The sequence below is a fragment of the Pseudochaenichthys georgianus genome, chromosome 16, assembly GCF_902827115.2.
Source record: "Pseudochaenichthys georgianus chromosome 16, fPseGeo1.2, whole genome shotgun sequence".
Classification (NCBI taxonomy): Eukaryota; Metazoa; Chordata; class Actinopteri; order Perciformes; family Channichthyidae; genus Pseudochaenichthys; species Pseudochaenichthys georgianus.
Window position 1 is genome coordinate 6,923,165 of NC_047518.2, and position 24,852 is coordinate 6,948,016.

At 40.1% G+C, this 24,852-nt stretch overlaps 2 protein-coding genes across 2 annotated transcripts in view; both read left to right on the top strand.

The window, feature by feature from the left end:
- LOC117460411 (E3 SUMO-protein ligase KIAA1586-like) overlaps positions 1-24,852 on the top strand; it is a 42,967-nt gene that overhangs the window by 13,079 nt on the left and 5,036 nt on the right. The window contains exons 2-4 of the mRNA XM_034101802.2: positions 13,005-13,227; positions 14,057-14,210; positions 14,472-14,544. The gene's annotated coding sequence lies outside the window, so the exon portion shown is untranslated. The remainder of the gene's footprint in view (positions 1-13,004; positions 13,228-14,056; positions 14,211-14,471; positions 14,545-24,852) is intronic.
- On the top strand, positions 2,647-9,999 carry LOC117460413 (uncharacterized). The gene is made up of 9 exons (XM_034101805.2): positions 2,647-2,972; positions 3,479-3,562; positions 3,909-4,045; positions 4,997-5,081; positions 5,223-5,376; positions 5,789-5,979; positions 8,641-8,782; positions 9,028-9,155; positions 9,596-9,999. Exons 4-9 carry the CDS (start codon positions 5,010-5,012, stop codon positions 9,902-9,904), a joined length of 996 nt encoding a protein of 331 aa, XP_033957696.2. The 5' UTR covers positions 2,647-2,972; positions 3,479-3,562; positions 3,909-4,045; positions 4,997-5,009; the 3' UTR covers positions 9,905-9,999.

Consider the following 24,852-nt stretch of genomic DNA (forward strand, 5'->3'; position numbering starts at 1 on the left):
TTTTAAATAACGTTAACTGAAGGGAACAATCTATTTGACACAGCTGAAGCTCTGGCCTTCCTTAAAAACTAACTAATTTAATAAAAATAACAGTTGCATTACACACAATGCACGTTGTAGAAATGCGTGTGTGCACCACGACAAAGGAGCCTCATTCACTTTACATTGGGGTTGTTTGCGTGGTGCCGACACGCAAATGTAACAAAGTTCGTGACTCCACCACGCATTGTGGTGTTAAGGAGTCGTGGTGGAGTCACGCATTCTGGTGAGATCAGGTTGGCTTACTGAAAATGTTAGCTATCACATCCAAATGGGACTATCAAATGAAAGGATAAGCTTACCATACAATACAGAAAACATTACACATTAAGGCTCAAATCTTTTCCGGAGCAGTCTGAAAAGAGTCCCAAGTTTAAAAACACAAAATCTTGACAATGAATACTGCGCTGTCATTTATCAGTGACAATGCAAACAACAAGAAGGTCTCCCCTAGTCCCATGTATTTTGGCATAGAATATGTCATAAGCATACCATAGAATGCAGCGGGGACACGTTTAGAGCCGGGGAAAGAACTTCCAGCTCTGTCACAGAGGGGAGAAGGAGGGGCTGTCAGGCCGCTCGCTTCTTCTTCCTCGACTGCTGGCCGAAATTCTGGGTTGGCTGCGCCTGGGCTGCAGCCGGAACCGGAGATTTTCTAGGCCAACTCGCCCTCGTCTCCTGCCTGGGCTGGGGACTCGGGGTGGGCTGCGACCTCTGCTGTCCTGGTACTTAAAACCTAGCAGGGTTCGGTGCAGCTTGGGCGAAGGGCCGCTGTTGCGAAGGCAGCGGCTGGACCCTTCGAGGGAGACAGAGGTGGAGGGCCTTCTTTTTCGACTCGCACTTCCTCTGCATGGAAGCGAGAGCGGAGCCGATGGGCATGTCAAGCACATCTTCCTTTTCCCGGTCTGGGAGGTTGGTGAGGTTGAGCCATCTAGCTCTTTCCTGCACCACCATGATCCCCATTACCTTGCCCGTGGCCTGGACGGCGCAGCATTGGACACGGAGACAAATGTCTGTGACCGCGGCTATCTCGTCCAGAGTGGCCGGTCCAGGATTGCTCGATAGATCCTCACAGAGCTCCGCTTGGTACGCGGTTAGCATCGAGGAAACGTTCAGAGCCCTGGCGGACAATGCTGCGGCTCTGTAGGCCCGTTCAGTCATGGTCGACTGCAATCGGTCCGTTTTTGCTGGCAGCGTGGGGTTCCTGCTTGGTGACGGGCCATCCTCGGTAGGAGGTGGGCTGCCACCAGCGGTTCCATAGGCGGTATGCGGAGCAGGCCGAGCCTCTCCATACTGTCACAGTCAAGGGAGGAGGCACCCTGGATTGGGGCCTTGTTGCTAAAGGGCCGGTCTCTCCACGAGACCGACACCTCATCCAACATCTCCGGGAAGACCGGAAGGAGCTGCCTCTTCGTCCTCGTTGTTTGGGGAAAATGTTTCCCCTCGTAACGGGACCTGGAGGTCTCCTTGGCCATTTCGGGCCATGGGATGTCTAGCCTGGACGCAGCGCGCTGACACACGGCCTGCAGATCCATGCTTAGACAGGGCGAAGCTGGTGTGCTATCGCCCGGGAGAGCAGCCATCGCTCCCGGCTTTGCAGCCTGAGCCGATGACATGTAGATGTCGTCTTCCTGCTCCTCCGAGTCAGACAGGAGGAACTCAGAGGTATCCTCTTCGTCCTCCATGTAGTCTAACTCTAGGACATCTTCCGCGGGTGAAACCATGGTGAGGTCCAGCCGGGAGCCCCAGCTTGGTAAAGTGTGGGGCCCCGTTCCCGCGTCTCTTGCCGCCACCGGGTCTCGGTCTGATATGGCGCGGGATTCCGGTTCTGCGGCTGCCGCTGTCGATGAGCCCCAGACCGACCCAGTGAGGGGCTCCATCTCTGCGGCGGATGCCCCCGTGTCTTGATTGCCAGCCAGCAAACCAGTGGACATGAGGGGGTCCTGTCCCGACAGGCTAGCTTGTTGTGCTAACCTTCGGCGGAGGCTCTTCATGGTGAAGCGGGCACAATGCCCGCACGAGGCCGGGGTTGTCAATGGCCTCCTGGGCGTGTTCCAGCCCGAGGCAGGACAGATCTGATCTGGTGTGAGTCTGTGCCTGACACTTTCAACCCGCAGCCGCAGAGCCGAGCCTCCGAGTTCCTGACTCCTCTGGTGTGAGGGAGAGAGGCGTCCATCTTATACGCTGCGTGGCGTGAAGAGGACCCGCTCGTAACAGGTACGTCGAGAGAAAAAATAGTTGCCAACCTGTCTTTAATCCGTAGAAAAAGGACGGTGTGGGTCTTTTTTCTCAAAGAATATTACCTGGTGTGGTAATATCCTTTTAATCCTTTTTCTCCTTCGTGGAAGAAAAAAGTAAAAAATCCGTCCTCGCTACCGTGGTGAGGGAAAAAACAAGCTAGCAGCAGGTGTGTTGCTAGCTTGAACAATCAAAACCTTACCTTAATTCCTGAGGAAGAATGGCGAGGTTGATTATAATACTAACTGGTGTGTTAGTACTATACTCTTCTGCGAGGCAGAATAGGGTAGCCGGCTAACGCCCGTCGACCGAAAATTAGCTTTTGGTTCAGTCTGTGAACTGTTAAGCTAGCCCGGCTACACTCTTAAAAATGTTGGGTTGTTTTGTCAACCCAACCACTAGGTTGAGCCTGTTGGTTAATTTAATTGGGTTATTTTGATGGAAATGGGTATTCTGAGAACCCAATTCGCTAGGTTATTTCTGTTGGGTATGGAGTTATTAGCTGTTGGGTTGCAATTTCTATGAAGTTGTGTTGGTTTGTTTTGGAATACCCAACACATTGGGTTGACGTGCGGGCATGCGCATGCGCATTGCACAACCCGCGAAACCAAGCACCTCCCACTACTCTCCCGCTCCAACACGACAGTTTTGGTCGGACGGTCCCACTGAAGTGAAGAGAGGAGACTCAAAGCAAGGTTTGTTACATACATTACATATACATTGTTTTACCATGTAGTTGACTTGATATTATTATATAAAGCGTCATATTGTTGTTAAGATGTAAGTTTGTGGAGCACTATTGTGTACCAAGCTAACACGTTAGCTGGCTAGCTATGTAGCAAACACACTATGTTGTTGTTACTCGAAATGACCCGAGAAATGTGTCATGTATTGTAGCTAGAAGGACAACGTTAGTTATCTCGTCAATTTGGCTTTTAATGCAATATCACACAAGTGAGTGTTATGGAGAGGAAAGCGCGGTGGTGAATCAGCTAGCCTCTGCATGCTAGCAGGCCTCACCTAGCTAGCTCACCAGGCTTTCCACAGCACCCGTTTAACCTCCGACTAAAACTTTGGTAACGTTAACGTTAGGCCTAACCGTTATGTTAAAACAGTGAAAAGACGTTTGGACTACTGAATCTTATTTCATGTTATTGTATGTTTTTTTCCTTAATGGGCTCTGTTTGTGTTGATGTTTCAGGTTGATACGAACAATAGATGGACGATTTTGTGACCTCAAAGTTGATTGAGTGGCAGCTTCCAGGGCTGATAGAAAGGTTCAGAGGTAAGCTAATTTATAAGTCATCTCCATGCCTTCATTTTATGGGTACTGTGTTATGCAGGGTTCGTACGGGTGCTTGAAATCCTTGAAGGGTGTTTTCAAGGTTGGGAAAGTGCTTGAATTTTGGGAATGGTGCTTGAAATTGAGATAAAGTGCTTGAAAATGTAAATGCTTTACTTTAATAATAAATTGCTGTCTGACTGAATAGTTCGCTTTTTAGATTAAAAGAAAAGCATTGCTTCGCTTCAACATAAAACAGCTCCGCTGCATCTTCCCGCGCGCGACCTGCAAGTGTTTGTGTTACGTGTGACCTGGGCATTCTGATGAGAGATAGATGACTGTGTGTCAGCAGGTTGCCGTTTCAACGAGCGTTGGCTAGCAGAAGACAAAGCCATGGCTAACACGAGGGTCAAGCCCACGAGTAGCCTCCTGCAAAGTTTGCAAACATAACGATGCGAGAGTCTGCGCTGACGAGCCACATGAAAGGTACGCCGTAGTAGAGCTTTTTAGATTAGGCTAACGTTGCATGTTACGTTTGTTTAAGCTAACGTTTGCATGCTGAATAGCGAACTCGATTGAGGGATAATAATAATTGCACGGGACAAACGAGCCGGTTTTTTGTTTTTTTTGCGGAGGGATCTAGATCGGCTTGAAGGCACATTATGCAATGTGCACATTATCCCGCTTATTACAAGGCCACATTCTCAACAAAGTAACGACATGACTCCCAATATTAATTGAAATGCTTTTATGGATTTAGAAAATGATTTTTATTGATTTAAAAAATAGTTTTATGTATTGATTTAAATTGACATGCATCCGCTAAGAAAAGTAGTCCGTTGTTGCTGTTTGAACTAACGTAACAACGGCAGGAACTGCTTCTATAGTGTTTTTGAGGAGCTTTTTGATTACAGATTTGAAAACATCGTTGCTTGCTTTAAAAGTAGCACAATTCATTATGTCAAAGCTTGGAAAGTATCTAGATATCCCTGCCCTAATGCCAAAGGAACTATGTCTGGACCGCTGTGTAAAAAGGAGGGTTTCTGCCCCGTTACTTCTCTTCTTTCTTCTATAAGAATAAAACACGGAGGCAGCTGATCTCAAAGCATGCTCCCCTCTCCTGCAGTGTGGCGTGGTCAGCTGCAGCTCACAGAATCAGCCCCCTGCAAAAACAGCACTGGAAAGAGCAAATAGAGCGAAATGAGGCATGGCTAAAATGCAGGATCTTTTTGGTCTATATAGTCTTCTATATTTTTTTATATAAAAAAACTATATTTATATACTTTATATAGGTCGATACAGGAGATGGGCTCCTGGCCTAAGACCACAATGTTCTCAAATACTATTACTTGTCTTGTTGACATTTAGAGTGTTTTTACAGTATGACGACTGTTTTATTGTCTAATGATTCTATCTGTACATGTTGGCCATTTTCAGACCTACCGCGGTGATGAAAATTGCCCTGGCTTCCGCCTTGATTCATGCATTCCCCTGCTTAAACGATGACAGTAGCAGTGGTTTTGTGAGTACTTTTTGTGAAGTAAAACTAAATACTATCTAAAAAAAGATTGATTCTTTTTTTAAATTGAATGTATATGCACAGGGTCAAGTCGACATTTTATGCTCATGGGCTTATATGGGGATTATTTTAATATCTTGTCAGGGAACATGGTATGCCAAGGGGCGATTCCACCACCCAGCAACCGGGTTCCTAGAAGAAAGACTCCGTAATATCAGGAAGCAGTTGAGGAGGAGCTCGCGCGGGCCCAGGCCACAGAGGGAACCAGACACTGTGCCCAGCAGGATAGTCATACCAGGTAATGCAAAGAAAATCTGTCCCAGATTTGCCTCTGGTTTAGAGTGGTATTTGTAATCTGACAGACAGCTCTGCAACAAAGTATTCTCTATGGCGTCATATTTGTTATGCAGCCTGTAATGCTGCATCTTAAATCTCAGTGCAGAATTATGCTCTGGCTTTAGAGCTGTTATTCCATTAATTTTGTTTTTCTGTGAAACTGCCTCAATTGCTGCATCAATGTTGTCTCAGAGGATTTCGCTACTTTTATATACCAGGAAGTTAGCACACGTAGGCATCACTTCAAACCTATGGAACCCTGTCATATCAGTGACATAAGAAAATAGTGTATAGCACATTGAGAGATCACCGGGGTCGCATGGTTTGGTGTAATATTTATATTTGACAACAATGTGATCTTTTGTATTTTACAGCAGCCACCATATCCGAAGAGCGAGCTGTGCAGTTTGCAGAATGGTTGAAGAATAACTCGCAGCCCCTCGCCCAGGTGGAGGCATATATGCGGGACAGCTGCCAGTACAGGGCAGGATGGATACGGGCCGAGCACTCGAAGTCCATTCCCGAAGTCCTGGCCATGTTCCCTTGTCGTACTACTCCAGGCATGGTATGTCAAAACTCAAATATATGTATAGTAGCCTGGCGCCTGTTTGCTAGAGCAGTTTGGTAAATAGAAGCCAGGCTCTCCTCCAGGAGGAGACGCGTTTAGCCATTTTGTGAGAATGGAAACTACTCATTGCTTATTGGAGAATTAGGACAGAGCGACACAAAATGAAATATATTGCTTCTTTTGAAAGAAAATCACCTGGACCATGTTTTTGGGGACCTGAGGAATAACTATACCTTTCAGGACAGGAACCCCTTTTGGTGTTCCTGTTGCTATGTACAGTATATAGCAGGGGTAGGCAAGTAAGTTTGGCCGTGGGCCAATTTTTTGCTGAGCCACAAGATGGCGGGCCAGAACATAATCAAAGCCTAATTCAAGGAATTGATTTTGGTAAGAGGGCGCAGCGCCCCTGTTCCCCGGTTCAGAAAAAACTCTGATATCGCTGATAACCCTCCCCATCAACACTCTGATGCGCAGTCAGATCCGCTGATTGGTTCACTGATGATATAGGCGCCCAATCCAGAGCCTCTGGCTAGACCCGCCCAAAGGGAGGCTCGTCCTCTCTAGCCCCATTTCAGTCCCAAAGCCGGGGCTATTATCTGTATTTTAACAGACTTATCTTTTAAATTGAGGTGTATTTATTGTTCTCTTCAAAGTTTATTTTTCTCTGAAATTGTAGGGAGGATGGTCCTCCCTTTCCTCAATGGACGAGCCTCCACTGAGTAAAGTAGAGTTATTAACTAGGGAGCAGTGTTATTTAACATACTTTTATTCTGATAAGTATTGTCAAGTTCTCTGGGTTTTTGGCATTTATTTGAGTGAGTGAGAGAGGCTTGAGGGGCAACAGAGGACGCATGGACAACTGGAATCCTTTTTCCTTTTCTTTATTTCAACTTTTCAAGGACACATTAGGATTCTTTCAGGTTGAAAACCTTTAAAAAATATTAAAGGACAAAATAAATCAATTACAGCATGTTTTGCTTTGCAATTTAATATATTATAACCTAAATTAATCAGTAACCAAGTATTTTACTCAAACTCAATGTATTTAATAGTTAAATAAGTACTTTAATTGACCTGGTTCCCCACAACCACACATTTGCCATATGTGACCCGCTCTATCGAAATCAGTCGGAAATCGCAACGGCTCATTTCAAAATAAACGTGAATTTGCGTAAAAAACTAGTTTTTCGGGTGTTTTGTTTGATTTTAAATAAACAAAGTCTTGGCTTTCAGAATATGGAACTTTTATTTCCAAAATCACACGATAAATACATGTTTGAAGCTTGTAAAGGGAAGATGACAGCTCTCCCTCGCGCTCTGCTCTTCCACTGCGCCGCTTCCCCTCCCTCGGCTGACATTATGAATGTATGTCGGGACAGATTTTATTTTACCGGACAAATTCGAAACTTACCGGTCATGTTTCAATAATAATAATAATAAGAATGGTGTAGCAAAGTTTCCGTTAGCAGGTAATCACCGGACTATGACAGGATATGCTGATGTTTAAAACTCAGTTAATGGGAGTAATTGTTATATTGCTTCAGTTTATAATCGTTACAGATCGAAAACTTCAGATTCATTTTTCAATAAATGATTCCACAAACAACATAATTATTACATTCAAACAAACTACTTGTAGTAGATGAAGTACATTATTCAAACGTTTGGATAATAACACGGGAGAAACGGATCCTCTCTTTTCCCCTCTCCCTCTCTCCTGACAGCCGTCAGTTTCTCATGCAGCTGGTAAACAGTGGGCGGGGCTTCAGGTGATTATGCAGCAGCTGATCTGATCTCTCTCGGTCCGGTTACACTTCACTCGCGTTTATGTCCATATCGATCAGATCCAGCTCCCCTGTTCGGCCTTTATAGAGAGCACCGATCAAACTATTAAGAGTGAATATCGGCCGATAATGTCCGGCGGCCGATCGATCGGAGCATCCCTAATTATTACCAGACATTTTGACCAACAGGTTTTGAATTTACCGGTTTTTAATGAATTTTACCAGATAAAAACCGGTAATTACCAGCTAACAGAAACCCTGATGTGCGACTCAAGGTCCAATGTTGTAAAAAAAAAAAAAAAAAAATCTCATAATATTTTATTTTTGATTCTCAAAATTACGGGCCAAATATTATTGCTGGCGGGCCAACAATGGCCCGCGAGCCGCCTATTGCCGACCCATGGTATATAGCAACATACATTTTTTGTAATTTTTGAGTAAATATTTGAAGTTTTTCAGAAAACCTAGGTCAGGATTTAGAAGGCATTTTTAGAATCGGCCTCAGGTCTAAATGGGTTAATCCAATAGTATACACAGGACATACTGTATAAAGAGTTGGTGCATATAATTCTTGTGCACATACAGTAGCGTGTGCACATTCTGTTATGCATTGTCACTACTCGTGAGTTTGGATTCCTACAGGCTAAATCTTGGTCATGCTTTTATTAACCTTGCTTCTTTAAGTATTGGAGCTCAGCCATCATAGGTCTTGTCAACTTGCCAGAATTATGTCAATATCTTTATTTGTCCTGTATTTAAAACTTCATCACTTTATGGTCAGGAAAATGTACTTTTTTACAATGCACTAGGAATAGTGAGTGTATTGTCATATTGTCTAAATGACCATGTTTCTCAATTTGTTTCCATCTTTTAGATTGCACAAGATTTTTCGATCCTCTTCGCAGAGCCTGCACCTAAACTCTTCGAAACGTGGGTTCCTCTTTACGCTGACAAGATCATTCATCTGGCGAAACGCGAAGGGAAACTCGCATTGCCAGAGGAACAGATCAATCTGGGTAAGATAGTTATTTTATAACAAACTTAGCAAATGTAAAGAATACCTTACTAATAATAATAAGGAGTTTGTTTTTATATCATGCTTTTCTGGATACTCAAATGCACTATACATAAGAACTTAACTAACAAAACACTCAAACAAGAAAGAAATTTTTTTTGGTGATTTGATTGATGTGGAACTTTATTTTATTGTATTATACGACTATTCAAGTCTATATTGACACCCATAATTGTCCTCCTACAGATGCCAGGGGAGAAGTAGCCCTGATGCTGCTGCCCGTCATGCTCCCTCCGCCTGTTTATAAACAGGGCAGAAAACTGGTCCGCGCCAGTGTGGAAGAATCAAAGAGATTCTTCATTGATGTTAAGCCTGTAAGTTATTTACCTTTTAACAGAAATTCAAATATAAATTCATAGTGAAATGACTCCAATTGTTCTTTTACACTGTTGGAAAGCCTGATTCCTCTTTACAGCGAGGTGCAACTTGTAAAGATTGTATTCGTGGAATGAGTGACACAGCTTGTCAGAATACTCATTTCATGAAGCACTATTCTTACAAGTTGTAACTCGGTGTAAGTTGTTACTCCATATCGACGTGGGATGTATAAACCACAGACCACACATAAGTAGACTGGCCACGCACCCAGAATAAATTGTTTAAGACCACGCCATTGAATTTAGGGCTGTCACGCTTCTTTCTTAAATCAGCTGATGGGGTGGGAGGGGGTTGAAAGAGCTTCAGTAGAGAGCTGATGACAATTTCTCTGCACCGGTAGAAATACTTATCTTTTTTCTTTTCTTTCTCATCATAGGTCGGAACTAACATGGTGGAGTATTTGGAGCAAGCCAAATCGTCCAGGTTGTGCCCGTTCGTGCTACTGCTTCAGGATGGGATGCTGTGCTCTCAAGCCTTTGTTGTGATCTCAGGCAAGGCTATTGAGACTGAGACGGCTCTCGCAGCTGTGGATACCTGTTTCAAGAGTTTTTATGTCTTTGACATAAACTATACAAATCAGTGTTTGCCTACTTGGCAATTTTTCCAGGATGTTGTTTATGAACTCGAGGGAACTGTTTCCCCAGCAGTGAAGTTCCTGAAAACGCAAATACATGCTTGCAAGTAGACTGGCCTGCATCCCCCCCACCCATCTCTTCCTTTCTCACTCCTCTCCCTCTTGTTCCACATCTCTCCATTGTATCAATAACCCTTGTGTGAGTAACTGGGAATTTTATTTTTTGATGTGTTGATTCTGTGATTTGAATTTTAATAAATCATTATTGTTACATTGGTGTGAGAATATATTTGATCAAGAAAACAACCGAAGGATTAGAGGTGAGTAAATGCATCACACAATTGTGATAATTTAGTTAAATTGATGACTATCAGTTGTGCCAATGAAATGTCAATTATAAAAGGGAACAACCCATTATAATTAGTAATAATTCATAATTAATTATACATTAACAACTAAACCCAGCAGTGTAGTCAATGTGAACCCTTCATTGGGTTATATAACCAACCCAATTTGTTGGGTAATATTATATAACCCAACAAATTGGGTTGGTAATATAACATATAACCAACCCAATTTGTTGGGTTAAATAACCAACCCAATTTGTTGGGTTAAATTAACCCAGCGTGTGTTCTGTCCAATATTTAACCAGCGCTGGGTTGGGAAACTACCCAGATTGGGTTGTTTTTAACCCAGTCGTTTTAAGAGTGTACCATTAGAGATGTGCTCTGAAGCGAGAAGAGGTGTTTGAATGACGCATGCGTCGTGGCGCAGGCTACTTATAGGGGGTGATTTCCCCTGACGTTGACGTCAAGATCACCAGCCAATCAGGATTGGCGTAATGAGATTGATGCTTCTGTTTGCTCCGCGATGAGGCGCATCCCATAGTGAGACTTCGAACGGAGTGTTATGAATGAGAACTAAATTCACCGCGGTTTGTTACATACAGTTACGGCATTTCCTGTTTCTGCCGGAGAGAAGGGAGGCCGTCCCAAAGCTTGCTGCTGTATTTACTCCCTCCATCTGACAGGAGGGAGCCTCGTTGAGCTGCGAGTGTGTCTACAGACGGAGTTCACTCCATCACGGAGGGGTAGGGAGTGGTTTGGGATTGGGCCAAAATCTCTTCGGTCAAAATAATTTCCCTTTAGCGCAATACCGCTTTAGTTGCGCCACTTATGTGACAGACAAGAAGAGTATGTGACAGACAAGAATAGTCAACTCTAATGTCTAACACTTAATGTGGAGAAAGAGATGTCCTGTATGGGTTGATTGTGCGTTGATCTGTTGGTAATGCCTCGGGGTTCCGGTGGGCATGTAAACACATGCATAATGCTGCGCTATACTTTGTGGCCTCACCCAGTTGCATAGTGACACTTATAGTTTAGGTGTCTTTTAATAAGCACTGGCAGGTAATCATATCATTAGCTAGAACTAGCTGTATCTGATTGATATGGACATAAACGCGAGTGAAGTCTAATCTGACGGGAGAGAGAGATCAGCTGCTGCTGACGAGTCGACACGCAGCTCTGCATGATCACCTGCAGCGGTGAGTGGACAAAACAGTTTAGAATATCACACGTAGCTATTTTAATTACCTCTCAAACTACCGAAACTAGTTATAGATATGTTTAGTTTTACTGTCGGGTCACTCATTACTGGATCCGCGTGATGGCATGATACTGGCATACTAGATTGCACCTGCAACCAGCAGGTGAGGCTTCATTGCCCGAGCTAAATACTAGGCTGAAGTCGAATAGTCCATTTAGCTTAGGAACCTTCCTAAAGTAGTGAAATGACCCGGAAGTCCCTCAGTGGCAGCCATGATAAGTGCCGTTCGAATTCTCTAGAATGATGAGAATGATAGGAAAGGAGGTTTCAAACTTCCTTTATAACCTCCTTTAGCTTAGGAAACACTGGACCTCCCTAACCGACAGGAGAAGCGAAAATGCTGCCTCACAATGCCTTGCAGCCGCAGCATTTGCCGTTACTCAACAGTCGGCCGTTCACAGAAACAACCGATTATGACCGAGAAATTATATCATGAAAGTTACGGTGCTTATTAAGCATTTTAAAACATAGGTGGTAAGTTGCCAAAGTGCTTTGTTTTGAACGTTCATCAGTATTATAATCAAAAAGAGAAATATGAACGTTAGTTTTTACTGAAATTATCAAATAAAGTCAACATTTCACAGTCTTTACTGAGCTGTGTGGAGTTTGTTCAACTTTTAAAAGATGTTTGAATGGTGATATACACAGTGATAGATGTTAAGGACTAACGTTTATAATAAATACATTTGTATTACATACATACATAAGTTTCACTTTCCTTTTTTATTTCAATGCCAACTTTGGTCATGAAGAATATGTTTCTCTGTTGTCCACGTTCATAAAGAAAAGCAACAGCATCAGAGCACGGTGCAGAGTCTCTAGATGAGTTTACAGTAGTCCCTCGTTCTTATTGAACATCCATGTTGTAGTCCGCTGGATAGAAAACTGTAGTTTCCATAGTTCCCCCACAGAAGCAGACGCACATTCATGACGTCCGCTGGCGCATCATAAACACGTCGGATAGTGAAAGTGCATTTGGATTCTCTAAAGTACCGCAGTCTCTTCTCCTAAGTCCCTTTGAATTCTCCTGTCCACTATCCCTTAACCCCGTGACGTTTCACTCAGAGGTCAAGGAATAGGAGATAGGGTTAAAATTTAGGAGCTGATCTTTGGACGAATAGTCTGCAGCCCTAGTTTGCTCCGGGCCATCAGGCTGGGCAGTCCTTAATGTCGAGCCCTGACGTGTTTCATTGTGGTGAAAGTGAGGGTAGCCAATCATTTTGTTGACAAGACAGTAGTGACGGCCATCTTGGTGACGTGTGTTGTTCTGCTAGACCGGAGATGTAGTTCATTCAGCGTTTCACACAAACAAATGTGTTACTTCACAGTTTTATGACACATTATTTATTTTTTTACTTGCAAAATTATCTTTTAAATTGACAAACATCATATTACACATATGATGTTTGTCTATTTACAAGATAATTTTGTGGCACAATTCAAACGGGATCGAAAGATAATCTTTCTCTCTCCATTGACTTCAATACATAATTTTTCCGAAATAAGGTCCCATGGAGGTCCACCGGAAAGGGAAGGACTCCGTCACTCTATTGCTCTTAAAACAAATGTCCTTACTTCCTCTTTCTTCTACTGGTTTCCTTAGGTTCATCCAAGCCGGATTCTGAGGAAAATATTCGTTGTTCAATAACACCCAGCTGCAGCCGCAGCAAGACGGTGGAGGTTGAACCTGCAGGACGTTGAAGGAAGTTAAACTTCCAAATATGGTCAGAAGAGAGCGCGCCCAAAACGCTGACGCAAGGATATTTAAAGAGACATGGAAGTTTAAAGAGAACGCAGAAAAAGACAATATGGAGCACCGAGTACAGGTAATTAACGTCTTGTGGTTTAGATATATTTACATACTATTTAGGTTCTCGGCTGTTTGTCGATTTGGCTGTTTAGCGCAGTGTAAATTGTGTTCCTTTTGCTAATTTATATTTTAAATATTCCATTTAAAGTAATGGAATATATATATATATACACATGTATGCTAACTGAGCATGTCAAGCTAAGAGCTAAGATATTATGTATCTTAGCTTGACGGATGGAACAATGCATATACTCTAATTTTTACAAGAATCTGATTTTGTGTAAGTTTTAAATATTCATTAAAATTCAAAAGCAGTTTTGAACAGCCTTTGAAGGAAAGTCTTTCACATTTAAATGTTTATTTAAAACTTGTATTAGTTGCTACACTGTAGCCATGTACATATGCAGTGTTGTATACTTATATTATTCCTTTAAGTGTGGTTTAAAGTAAAATTATATAAACGTATTGGGTAGAGCCAAGTAACCCAGGTGGATGCAACCAGGTAATTAGGACAGAGCCTCTGTTTTTAGATGGGGTTTGTGGCCATGTTGGAGGCCTGACGTTTAAAATAAATGATCAAATAATTTATCAAATCAAGTTTTATTTGTAAAGCACATTTAAAAACGATTTTTGGTCGAGCCAAAGTGCTGTACATGTAATAAAAGCACACTACACTATTTATGAGTTTTTATTCTTAGTTTCTCTTTAAACCTTCTGAAAGTGAGGTAGTATGACCAGCTTCGTCCCACAGGATTATACAGGCCAGTCCATTGCTGCTTGTTTAAGGAGTTAACTATTTCCAATATTAAACTCACTTAAATTGTATTATATTTTTTCACCTATAGACAAACAGCACAACATTCTCAGATGGAGTATTCCCAGAGCTAATAAAACTGGACTTGGACACTTTCAAGTGTCCATTTTGTCACAGGACCGGGTCATACCCTGGCCTGGTGGCTCATTTGCAGAGCCACCAGAGGTCGCTTGTAAAATATGGAGGTAAGTCCATCTATAATTCTATATGATCATTGTATACTTCATAATTTGAATTTCGAATGGTCTCCAAGTTTCCTTAAGGTGTAATGCCTCACACATTTGGGGTTAATGGCACAATATGTGCATAATCACACATTCAATCTGCAAAAATTCAGTTTATAGGCAAAAATATTATTGTTGGTGACATGATTATTTATTGCTCTCGCACAAACACCTTGTTTATAATTGCATCTTTACAAGGAAATAATTTCGATTTGTTTCTAGAATCCTCTAAACCAGGGGTTCCCAACCCCGGTACCGGTCCGCGGAGGTGTTACTACCGGGCCGCGAAATAGCTGTGAGTTTATCGTAATATTTACAGAATTATAAACATATAAAAAAAATGTATCATAATATTTTTTTTTTAAAGTGTTTAATTTTCGCACCTATACCAGTCATATTATTTCATCCAGCGGCGGGTTTCACCCCTTGATCTGATGATCATTGCACAGCGCACTGCGCCACACCGTCCATCTTCATGCCTCAAAGTCATCGAGGCGCTTTTACAAGTACACATTAGTATTATACATGTACTGTGGACAATACCCACAGGAGCAAATCCGGGTGAAGTGTCTTGCCCAAGGACACAACGGCCTGACGCAGTGGCGGCAGGAGCGGGTTTCGAACTGGAGTTCTCCAGCACCCCCCTTGATCTGATGATCAGATGCACAAACCACTGCGCCACAGTAGTAATACAAATGCCACTTCAATCTCATTAGTATGCAGAAAAAGTGACAGGTCGCCCCGCCCCTTCTCGACCGGAAGTCCCGCCTTATTTGACCGGAAGTCCCGCCTTTTTATTTTTATTTTGAAACCGGAAGTCCCGCCTCGTTCGACCGGATGTCCCGCCCCCGCTTCCGGCGGATGTCCCGCTCCCGCTTCCGGTTTTCAAAATAAAAATAAAAAATAAATTAAAATTAAAAAAATGAGAAAAATAAAATGCCGTTGTTTTCAATCAATTAATATGCCTAGGATATATGTCCCGCCTCCTTACCACTTCCTGTGTGGTTAATCCTGTATACAGTATCGAATGTAACTTACAAATACTTGCAAATAACATGAAATTAATCAAAAGTAAGGCATCTTAAAAACATATATTTAAACCTCTCTGTTTTTGCAAACAGGACATGACATGAGGGGAGAGAACATATGGTGGAGGAGGGGGAACACACACACACACACACACACACACACACACACACTTTCCCCGCCCCTCACCCTCTCCCTCTGTCTAAATAAAAAGCCATTGTCTTTAGTCACTCTTAAATATTTTTCAAGTCGAGAGAAAATGGCCAAGAGACGTCTTGATATGAATTTAATCAGCGAGACACCGGTGACAACTTACAGCCATCCGTTGGGTGCTCCAAATCAAAGTAAAGCATATAAAAAAAAAGTCAGCCTTTTTTGCTAAAGGATAAGGGAGGGGGAAAACCCCAAACCCCCTATGGAGAAGTCATAAACCCCCTATGGAGACAAGCATGTTGTAAACAGAGGGGAGGTAGGTAATATACTTAAATATAGAAAGTCAGAGAATATTTATCAGAGGATAACGCATATACATTTGTACAAGTCGACACGGGTGCATTTTGTTAAGAAAACAGAGTTTTCGTACTCAGACCGCTGCAACAATTTCAAGCAGATCTCTGCGATATGCAGTCGCTGTCCGAATATAATGATGGCTTTAATTATTTGTTAACAGTCATAAATGTATTTAGAAAAACCTGTGCTCAAACATTAAAAAGAAAAAGAAGGGTAAGGTTACCAAAGCTTTTTGATACAGTTTTAACACACAGCGAGATCCCTAAAAAGTTACAAACAGCTGAGGGGAAAGAATTCTTTAATAAAGTTTAATAAAGTTTTTCAAAACTTGTTGAAGAAAAACGGTATACAACATTATATATAACCGCCATTGACATAAAGGCACGTATGGTAGAAAGATTTAACCGTACGCTGAAAACTAAAATGTGGAGGTATTTTACAGCTAAAAACACTCCTAGACCTATGATAGTGTTTTTTATGTATGACAACTCTACAACTGGTAGAAAGTTAAGTACTTTTTCTGAGCAGATTTTCTTTAAGACTGTGACTCTTAACTAACCAACCCCCGAGAGACAGACATACTCATCCACTTTTCAACGTATTTTGTTTTTGTCTTTCTCGCTTTTTTTTCCATTATATTTTTGGAAAAAACTACATAGTGATTGCTAGCAAAAATACAACATGCAACTAATACATTATACAATATTACGACTTTTGGCGATATTTTCAACACAATATACTTGTACCTTTTTTTTTTTTTGTAGGACTTCAAGATATGTTGCATGTCATGCATAAACACGGTGTCATCTTTCTTGAAACTGATGTGCTGTCCGTTTTACAAACAAGTTATGTTTATGCTTCTTCATCCTATGAATGTTCCTCCCCCGTCCCTCTTCACAATAACAATCAAGGTGGATCTGTGAAATGAAACACCTCTTCCCAAAGCGTGACTACCCTATTGAGGGCATGCGTCTAGGGCAGTAGGGTCTAAATCGATGGGCCAGATATACTAACATGCAGAACGTACGGTATGTTTGAAAAAGACTAACCATTTATCCAGTTCAAGCTGTCTTTAAGATGTGACATCGCGCTCTGACTATTTCCCATAAAATCGTGACAAACTATTACTTGTTCTTACATTTGACCTCTTGCTGCTTGGTTGAAAATGATAGATGAAAAAGAACTTTTTTAAAAAGAGTCAAACCACAAATGTTTTAAGATTGTTACAAAATGTAAAAAATAAAAAAGGTCTGGAGACAAAATTAATTCAGGTGACTCTGGCTTTATTAGGACAACAGACATATAATACAAATGGGTTAGGGGTTAAATATAACCATCGTGGACTTAATAGTCTAACAAAATACTTTTATCTGAATACATTTGTTCTTTTTAAGAGCACTTTTTGAAATTATTTATTTATTATTTCAGTGGAACAATCCAGTGTTTGTTAACATTAACGCTTTCTTCTCTTTTTCTTGTGTTACTAAGATACTTGTAAACACACTTTGGTGTATGCAACACTTGTTCAGATAAAACAAGGTTTTTTCTTTTCTGATAAACTTACATATTTTAGTTATTTTATGTTACCAAGATACTTTGAGATACACTCTGATGTACACAACACTTAACAAAGGGTATAATATGAAGTAGTTGGTAAGGAAGGGGTTTTTCTTTAAGGGTGCAAAACTTTTAGAACGGGGTAAAATATTAATTAATTTGTATTGAATTGAGTTTTCTTTTTTTGATTTTCAACATACTATATGACTTTTACATATTTCTGACGTACTATACTTTATTTTTTTGACTTTTTTCTGTAGAATCTTGACAAAACTATTACTTGTTCTTAAATGATGACCTATTGCTGGAGATGAGATGAAAAAGCTACAACGTTTAAAGAACTTTTTTCTAAAAAACTCTCAACTCTACACTGACTCCCCCCACTCAACGCAATAAGTCCCACCCCACTCAGCAAATCATCTAAAACGAAGGACCCCATCAAGACGACCGTTGAAAACTAGCCATGGATCTGAGAAAAACCAAGTCTGATGTAGCCTACCCTTATTATCACCAGGATAATGGATATGGGCTTAATGACTGGATGGTACAAAGTAGGGGAGAGGATGTTCCCGAAGAAGAGCTCTCCTCTATATGTAATAGTATTGTAAACGAAACATTTAAAGTGGTCCCGGAATCTTCATTTTTCAGAAACATTCTGTAACATTACCGAAGAAATTACACTTACTCTTTTTCTTGTGTTACCAAGATACTTTTAGATACAGTTTGGTGTCTGAAAACTGAAACTGGGTGAATATAAAGTAATTTATAAGGAATTCGGATTCTTTTAAAGGCAGATTTTGGCTTTTTTCTCTTGCCAAGATACTTTTAGACACACTTTGAGGGATGCAAAACCTTAAAACTAGAAAATGAAGTACAGTCTGATTAGATTTTTTCTTAAAGACTGTTTCTCTAAAAGGTAAGTTTGTGATTTTAACAATTTTCCCTGACACTTGGCAGATTTGTGTGTAATTCTCTCACAAAGGAACTGTAAGATACACTTTTTATGTATGCAAAACCTTAAACTTTTTTTTTTTTTTGAAAATAAAATACTTTGTCTGAATACATTTTCTTTAAAGGCACTTTTTTTATTTTAACGCTATTTCAGTGGAAAAATACAGTTTTGTTGACATCAAGGCTTTTTTTCTCTTTTCTTGTGTTACTAAGATACTTTTAGACACACTTTGATGTATGCAACACTTGTTCAGTTAAACAATGGGTTTTTTTTTCTGATAAACTTACATATTTTAGTTATTTTATGTTACCAAGATACTTTGAGATACACCCTGATGTACGCAACACTTAACAAAAGGGTATAATATGAAGTACTTGGTAAGGAAGGGGTTTTTCTTTAAGGGTGTAAAACTTTAGAACAGGGTAAAATATTCATTAAATTGTATTGAATTGAGTTTTCTTTTTTGATTTTCAACATACTATTTGTACACAATGACTTTTCCATATTTCTGATAAACTATACTTTTTCCGTAAAATCATGACAAACTATTACTTATTCTTAAATGTCACCTATTGCTGGAGATGAGATGAAAAAGCTACAACGCTTAAAGAACTTTTTTTCTAAAAACTCTCAATTCTATAATTGACTCCCCCATTCAACGCAATGAGCCCCACCCTCCACTCAACAAATCTTCTAAAACGAAGGACCTCACTAAGACGATCGTTGTAAACTAGCCATGGAGCAGAGAAAAGCCAAGACTCCCCCCGCGAGTTGCAGTCAGGAACAGAGTCCACCAGCGACACCACCATGTGGGAAACCCGAATCTTGCAGTACTACTGCTGCTGATGCTACTCCTCGGGTCAAGAAGTCTCGGTTTAGGGACACAGTGAAATCGGAATTGTTTTATATTCTGGAGATGGTGATGTATCGGTACAGAAAATAAATCTGCAAAGAATGCCGACGCAGTAACCCCGACCAGAGGCAACACGATTGTCGGAATGACATGCCCGATTTCTTCTTCAGAAACAATTACAAAGCGTTAATGAAAAGACTTTGGCTCGCCGACTTCGTTGCAGTGATTGACCAGAGTCTTATTGAAAAAGGCATTTGCGAGGATAAACTGAGGATAGGACGCGCTTCGGAAGCCTTTCTGCACAAGCTTGTAAAATGCAGATGCCTCAAGGAGAGACTTGAAATATCCATACAGAGTTGGATGGAGAAGAAGAAGAAGACTAACAAACAGCAGTCGGATGGAGAAGAAGCCAGGGACTTGTTCAATGCAGTGACTTTTTTCTTTAAGTAAAATAAAAATGGGAAACTACTATGCAAAACGCTCTGTATATATTGATCATAATGTAGTCCTTACCCGTTTAATAAGTGTGATGATGGGGACGATTGAAAACAGAATGAGTAGTGACCCCCGTGTAAGCAGAATGGCTGAAGTTTGTAAACTAGAAGACATTTTGGATATCGTTCGTTCTGGCAGTACTATTCCGGGTCATTGGGAAATGATTGTAAACGAAACATTTAAAGTGGTCCTGGAATCTTCATTTTCCGAAACATTCTGTAACATTATCTCAGAAATGAAACAAACATCAACAGTGTATCATGTGCTCTCATTGTATGCTCTGTTTGTAGATGTAATGCATCTTTGCGTCGAAAACAGCATAGACGTGAATATTTTGACTGAAGTGAAAAAACTCCATCACGATATCTCCAGTAATATGGGGAATTCTAAGCTGGAGACTGTCCTGGGGATGCTACAATCAGTATAACTATTGATTTTGCGTGTGAAAAAAATAAAAAAAGTGTTTTTTTACATCTAAAAACTGTTGTCATCATTTTAGCAAGGGGAGCGTGTCTGATACATGTGTATTACAGTCCTTCTTGTTGTGTTTTTCAGTGTTTTCTGTGTGTCTGTACACACAAAGCACGCGTCATTATCTACTTTTCAGCTTTTATACACAAAGTGTATCTTTCAGTAACTTTCTCAGAGAATTTAAGCATAAATCTGTCAAATGTTCAAAACAGCCTTGTTTCACTGAAATACCCTCAAAATGACAAACTGCCATTATTACGAAATCTCCTCAAACAGAGTACTTTCTACAGATGAAGCCTTCCCACTCAACGCAATATGTCCCACCCACTCAGCAAATCATATAAAACTAAGGACGACCGTTAAAAACTAGCCATGGATCTGAGAAAAACCAAGTCTGATGTAGCCTGCCCTTATTATCACCAGGATAATGGATATGGGCTTAATGACTGGATGTTACAAAGTAGGGGAGAGGATGTCCCCGAAGAAGAGCTCTCGTCTATATCATATCCATGTAAGGTCTTTAGGACAAAAGAGGACCATGATAACATGACATATGAAGAATATCTTTCTTTAAAAGATGGTATTATAGATAACCTTTATAGAAACAGTATATCTCATACCACTCGCCAAGATCGCAAACGACAATTAGCAGAAAAGAATAGAAAAAGTAAAGAAAAACGAAGAAAAAGAAAAAACAACATGAAAAGGAGAAGAAAAATTAAAAGCAAACGCAGAATGCGAATGAAAAGAAAAGGGACCATAGGACGGAAAACTAAAAAGACAAAAAGAAGGAAGGTGAAAAGAAAAAGAAACAAAGTGAAGAAATTTAAACTAGAGGATGGTGTTGTAGAGCCATTACCGGATCATAATAATCTTATAGATCATCTCCCGCTAACCGACTGCTGCGAATGTGTTGAACAAATACCAAAAGCAATGTCAAAAAACAGAGCATACAATGAAAGCACATGATACACTATAAATGTTTCGTTTACAATACTATTACTATATATGAAAGCAAAAAAATAAAACACATTTTCATTGTGTAATGGTTGTTTAATTGAAAAAACACAACATTCAACACAATTCATAGAAAACATATTACATTTTACCAAGTTAATGTCGTAGTGCATACAAGGTAATAGACTTAACGATTTGCACTGCTGCTTCTCTCCGCGTTTCATTGACAGTGATCGGTTTGTCGTTCAATTCACACAGCCCAAGTAGATGTTTAGGGGTCTCTTGGAAGTATACGAAAGCATTTTTTATATCAGATAAATGCATTAACATCACATGTAAATTCTCTATCCTTTCACCCGCAACGATTATAATCTGCTTTGCTTCTTCTTCGGTTTCTCCATTATTAGCTCTGAATGTAATCCTTTCTGGGGCTTCTTGTGCTTCTTGTGGTCTGTTGAATACCTGGCGTAGGATTTGTTTAGCTGTAAGGACAGGTACCATATAATTGTCTTCAAAAGCTTTGTCTATGTCGTCACACGTTTTGGCGTATCCTTCGCTGTAATGACAACCGACACTAGAATAGAGATCCTCCAACAGTCTTTTAATACATATTCTGGCACTGTCGCCAATTTGGGCAATTCCACAGTATCGCGCTTTTTCTCTCATTATACTGAAGCAAAGTTCTGCCATTGCTTTTGGTATTTGTTCAACACATTCGCAGCAGTCGGTTAGCGGGAGATGATCTATAAGATTATTATGATCCGGTAATGGCTCTTCAACACCATCCTCTAGTTTAAATTTCTTCACTTTGTTTCTTTTTCTTTTCACCTTCCTTCTTTTTGTCTTTTTAGTTTTCCGTCCTATGGTCCCTTTTCTTTTCATTCGCATTCTGCGTTTGCTTTTAATTTTTCTTCTCCTTTTCATGTTTGTTTTTCTTTTTCTTCGTTTTTCTTTACTTTTTCTATTCTTTTCTGCTAATTGTCGTTTGCGATCTTGGCGAGTGGTATGAGATATACTGTTTCTATAAAGGTTATCTATAATACCATCTTTTAAAGAAAGATATTCTTCATATGTCATGTTATCATGGTCCTCTTTTGTCCTAAAGACCTTACATGGATATGATATAGACGAAAGCTCTTCTTCGGGAACATCCTCTCCCCTACTTTGTACCATCCAGTCATTAAGCCCATATCCATTATCCTGGTGATAATAAGGGTAGGCTACATCAGACTTGGTTTTTCTCAGATCCATGGCTAGTTTTCAACGGTCGTCTTGATGGGGTCCTTCGTTTTAGATGATTTGCTGAGTGGGGTGGGACTTATTGCGTTGAGTGGGGGGAGTCAGTGTAGAGTTGAGAGTTTTTTAGAAAAAAGTTCTTTAAGCGTTGTAGCTTTTTCATCTCATCTCCAGCAATAGGTCATCATTTAAGAACAAGTAATAGTTTTGTCAAGATTCTACAGAAAAAAGTCAAAAAAAAAAGTATAGTACGTCAGAAATATGTAAAAGTCATATAGTATGTTGAAAATCAAAAAAAGAAAACTCAATTCAATACAAATTAATTAATATTTTACCCCGTTCTAAAAGTTTTGCACCCTTAAAGAAAAACCCCTTCCTTACCAACTACTTCATATTATACCCTTTGTTAAGTGTTGTGTACATCAGGGTGTATCTCAAAGTATCTTGGTAACATAAAATAACTAAAATATGTAAGTTTATCAGAAAAGAAAAAACCTTGTTTTATCTGAACAAGTGTTGCATACACCAAAGTGTGTTTAAAAGTATCTTAGTAACACAAGAAAAAGAGAAGAAAGCGTTAATGTTAACAAACACTGGATTGTTCCACTGAAATAATAAATAAATAATTTCAAAAAGTGCTCTTAAAAAGAACAAATGTATTCAGATAAAAGTATTTTGTTAGACTATTAAGTCCACGATGGTTATATTTAACCCCTAACCCATTTGTATTATATGTCTGTTGTCCTAATAAAGCCAGAGTCACCTGAATTAATTTTGTCTCCAGACCTTTTTTATTTTTTACATTTTGTAACAATCTTAAAACATTTGTGGTTTGACTCTTTTTAAAAAAGTTCTTTTTCATCTATCATTTTCAACCAAGCAGCAAGAGGTCAAATGTAAGAACAAGTAATAGTTTGTCACGATTTTATGGGAAATAGTCAGAGCGCGATGTCACATCTTAAAGACAGCTTGAACTGGATAAATGGTTAGTCTTTTTCAAACATACCGTACGTTCTGCATGTTAGTATATCTGGCCCATCGATTTAGACCCTACTGCCCTAGACGCATGCCCTCAATAGGGTAGTCACGCTTTGGGAAGAGGTGTTTCATTTCACAGATCCACCTTGATTGTTATTGTGAAGAGGGACGGGGGAGGAACATTCATAGGATGAAGAAGCATAAACATAACTTGTTTGTAAAACGGACAGCACATCAGTTTCAAGAAAGATGACACCGTGTTTATGCATGACATGCAACATATCTTGAAGTCCTACAAAAAAAAAAAAAGGTACAAGTATATTGTGTTGAAAATATCGCCAAAAGTCGTAATATTGTATAATGTATTAGTTGCATGTTGTATTTTTGCTAGCAATCACTATGTAGTTTTTTCCAAAAATATAATGGAAAAAAAAGCGAGAAAGACAAAAACAAAATACGTTGAAAAGTGGATGAGTATGTCTGTCTCTCGGGGGTTGGTTAGTTAAGAGTCACAGTCTTAAAGAAAATCTGCTCAGAAAAAGTACTTAACTTTCTACCAGTTGTAGAGTTGTCATACATAAAAAACACTATCATAGGTCTAGGAGTGTTTTTAGCTGTAAAATACCTCCACATTTTAGTTTTCAGCGTACGGTTAAATCTTTCTACCATACATGCCTTTATGTCAATGGCGGTTATATATAATGTTGTATACCGTTTTTCTTCAACAAGTTTTGAAAAACTTTATTAAACTTTATTAAAGAATTCTTTCCCCTCAGCTGTTTGTAACTTTTTAGGGATCTCGCTGTGTGTTAAAACTGTATCAAAAGCTTTGGTAACCTTACCCTTCTTTTTCTTTTTAATGTTTGAGCACAGGTTTTTCTAAATACATTTATGACTGTTAACAAATAATTAAAGCCATCATTATATTCGGACAGCGACTGCATATCGCAGAGATCTGCTTGAAATTGTTGCAGCGGTCTGAGTACGAAAACTCTGTTTTCTTAACAAAATGCACCCGTGTCGACTTGTACAAATGTATATGCGTTATCCTCTGATAAATATTCTCTGACTTTCTATATATATTTAAGTATATTACCTACCTCCCCTCTGTTTACAACATGCTTGTCTCCATAGGGGGTTTATGACTTCTCCATAGGGGGTTTGGGGTTTTCCCCCTCCCTTATCCTTTAGCAAAAAGGCTGACTTTTTAAAATATCTGTTTTTTATATGCTTTACTTTGATTTGGAGCACCCAACGGATGGCTGTAAGTTGTCACCGGTGTCTCGCTGATTAAATTCATATCAAGACGTCTCTTGGCCATTTTCTCTCGACTTGAAAAATATTTAAGAGTGACTAAAGACGATGGCTTTTTATTTAGACAGAGGGAGAGGGTGAGGGGCGGGGAAAGTGTGTGTGTGTGTGTGTGTGTGTGTGTGTGTGTGTGTGTGTGTGTGTGTGTGTGTGTGTGTGTGTGTGTGTGTGTGTGTGTGTGTGTGTTCCCCCTCCTCCACCATATGTTCTCTCCCCTCATGTCATGTCCTGTTTGCAAAAACAGAGAGGTTTAAATA

Coding starts and splice junctions, on each gene's coding strand:
- LOC117460413 (XM_034101805.2), top strand. CDS start 5,010: ATGAAAATTGCCCTGGCTTCCGCCTTGATTCATGCATTCCCCTGCTTA. Junction 5,980..8,640: donor GTCGTACTACTCCAGGCATG/GTATGTCAAAAC, acceptor TCCATCTTTTAG/ATTGCACAAGATTTTTCGAT. Junction 9,156..9,595: donor TCTTCATTGATGTTAAGCCT/GTAAGTTATTTA, acceptor TTCTCATCATAG/GTCGGAACTAACATGGTGGA.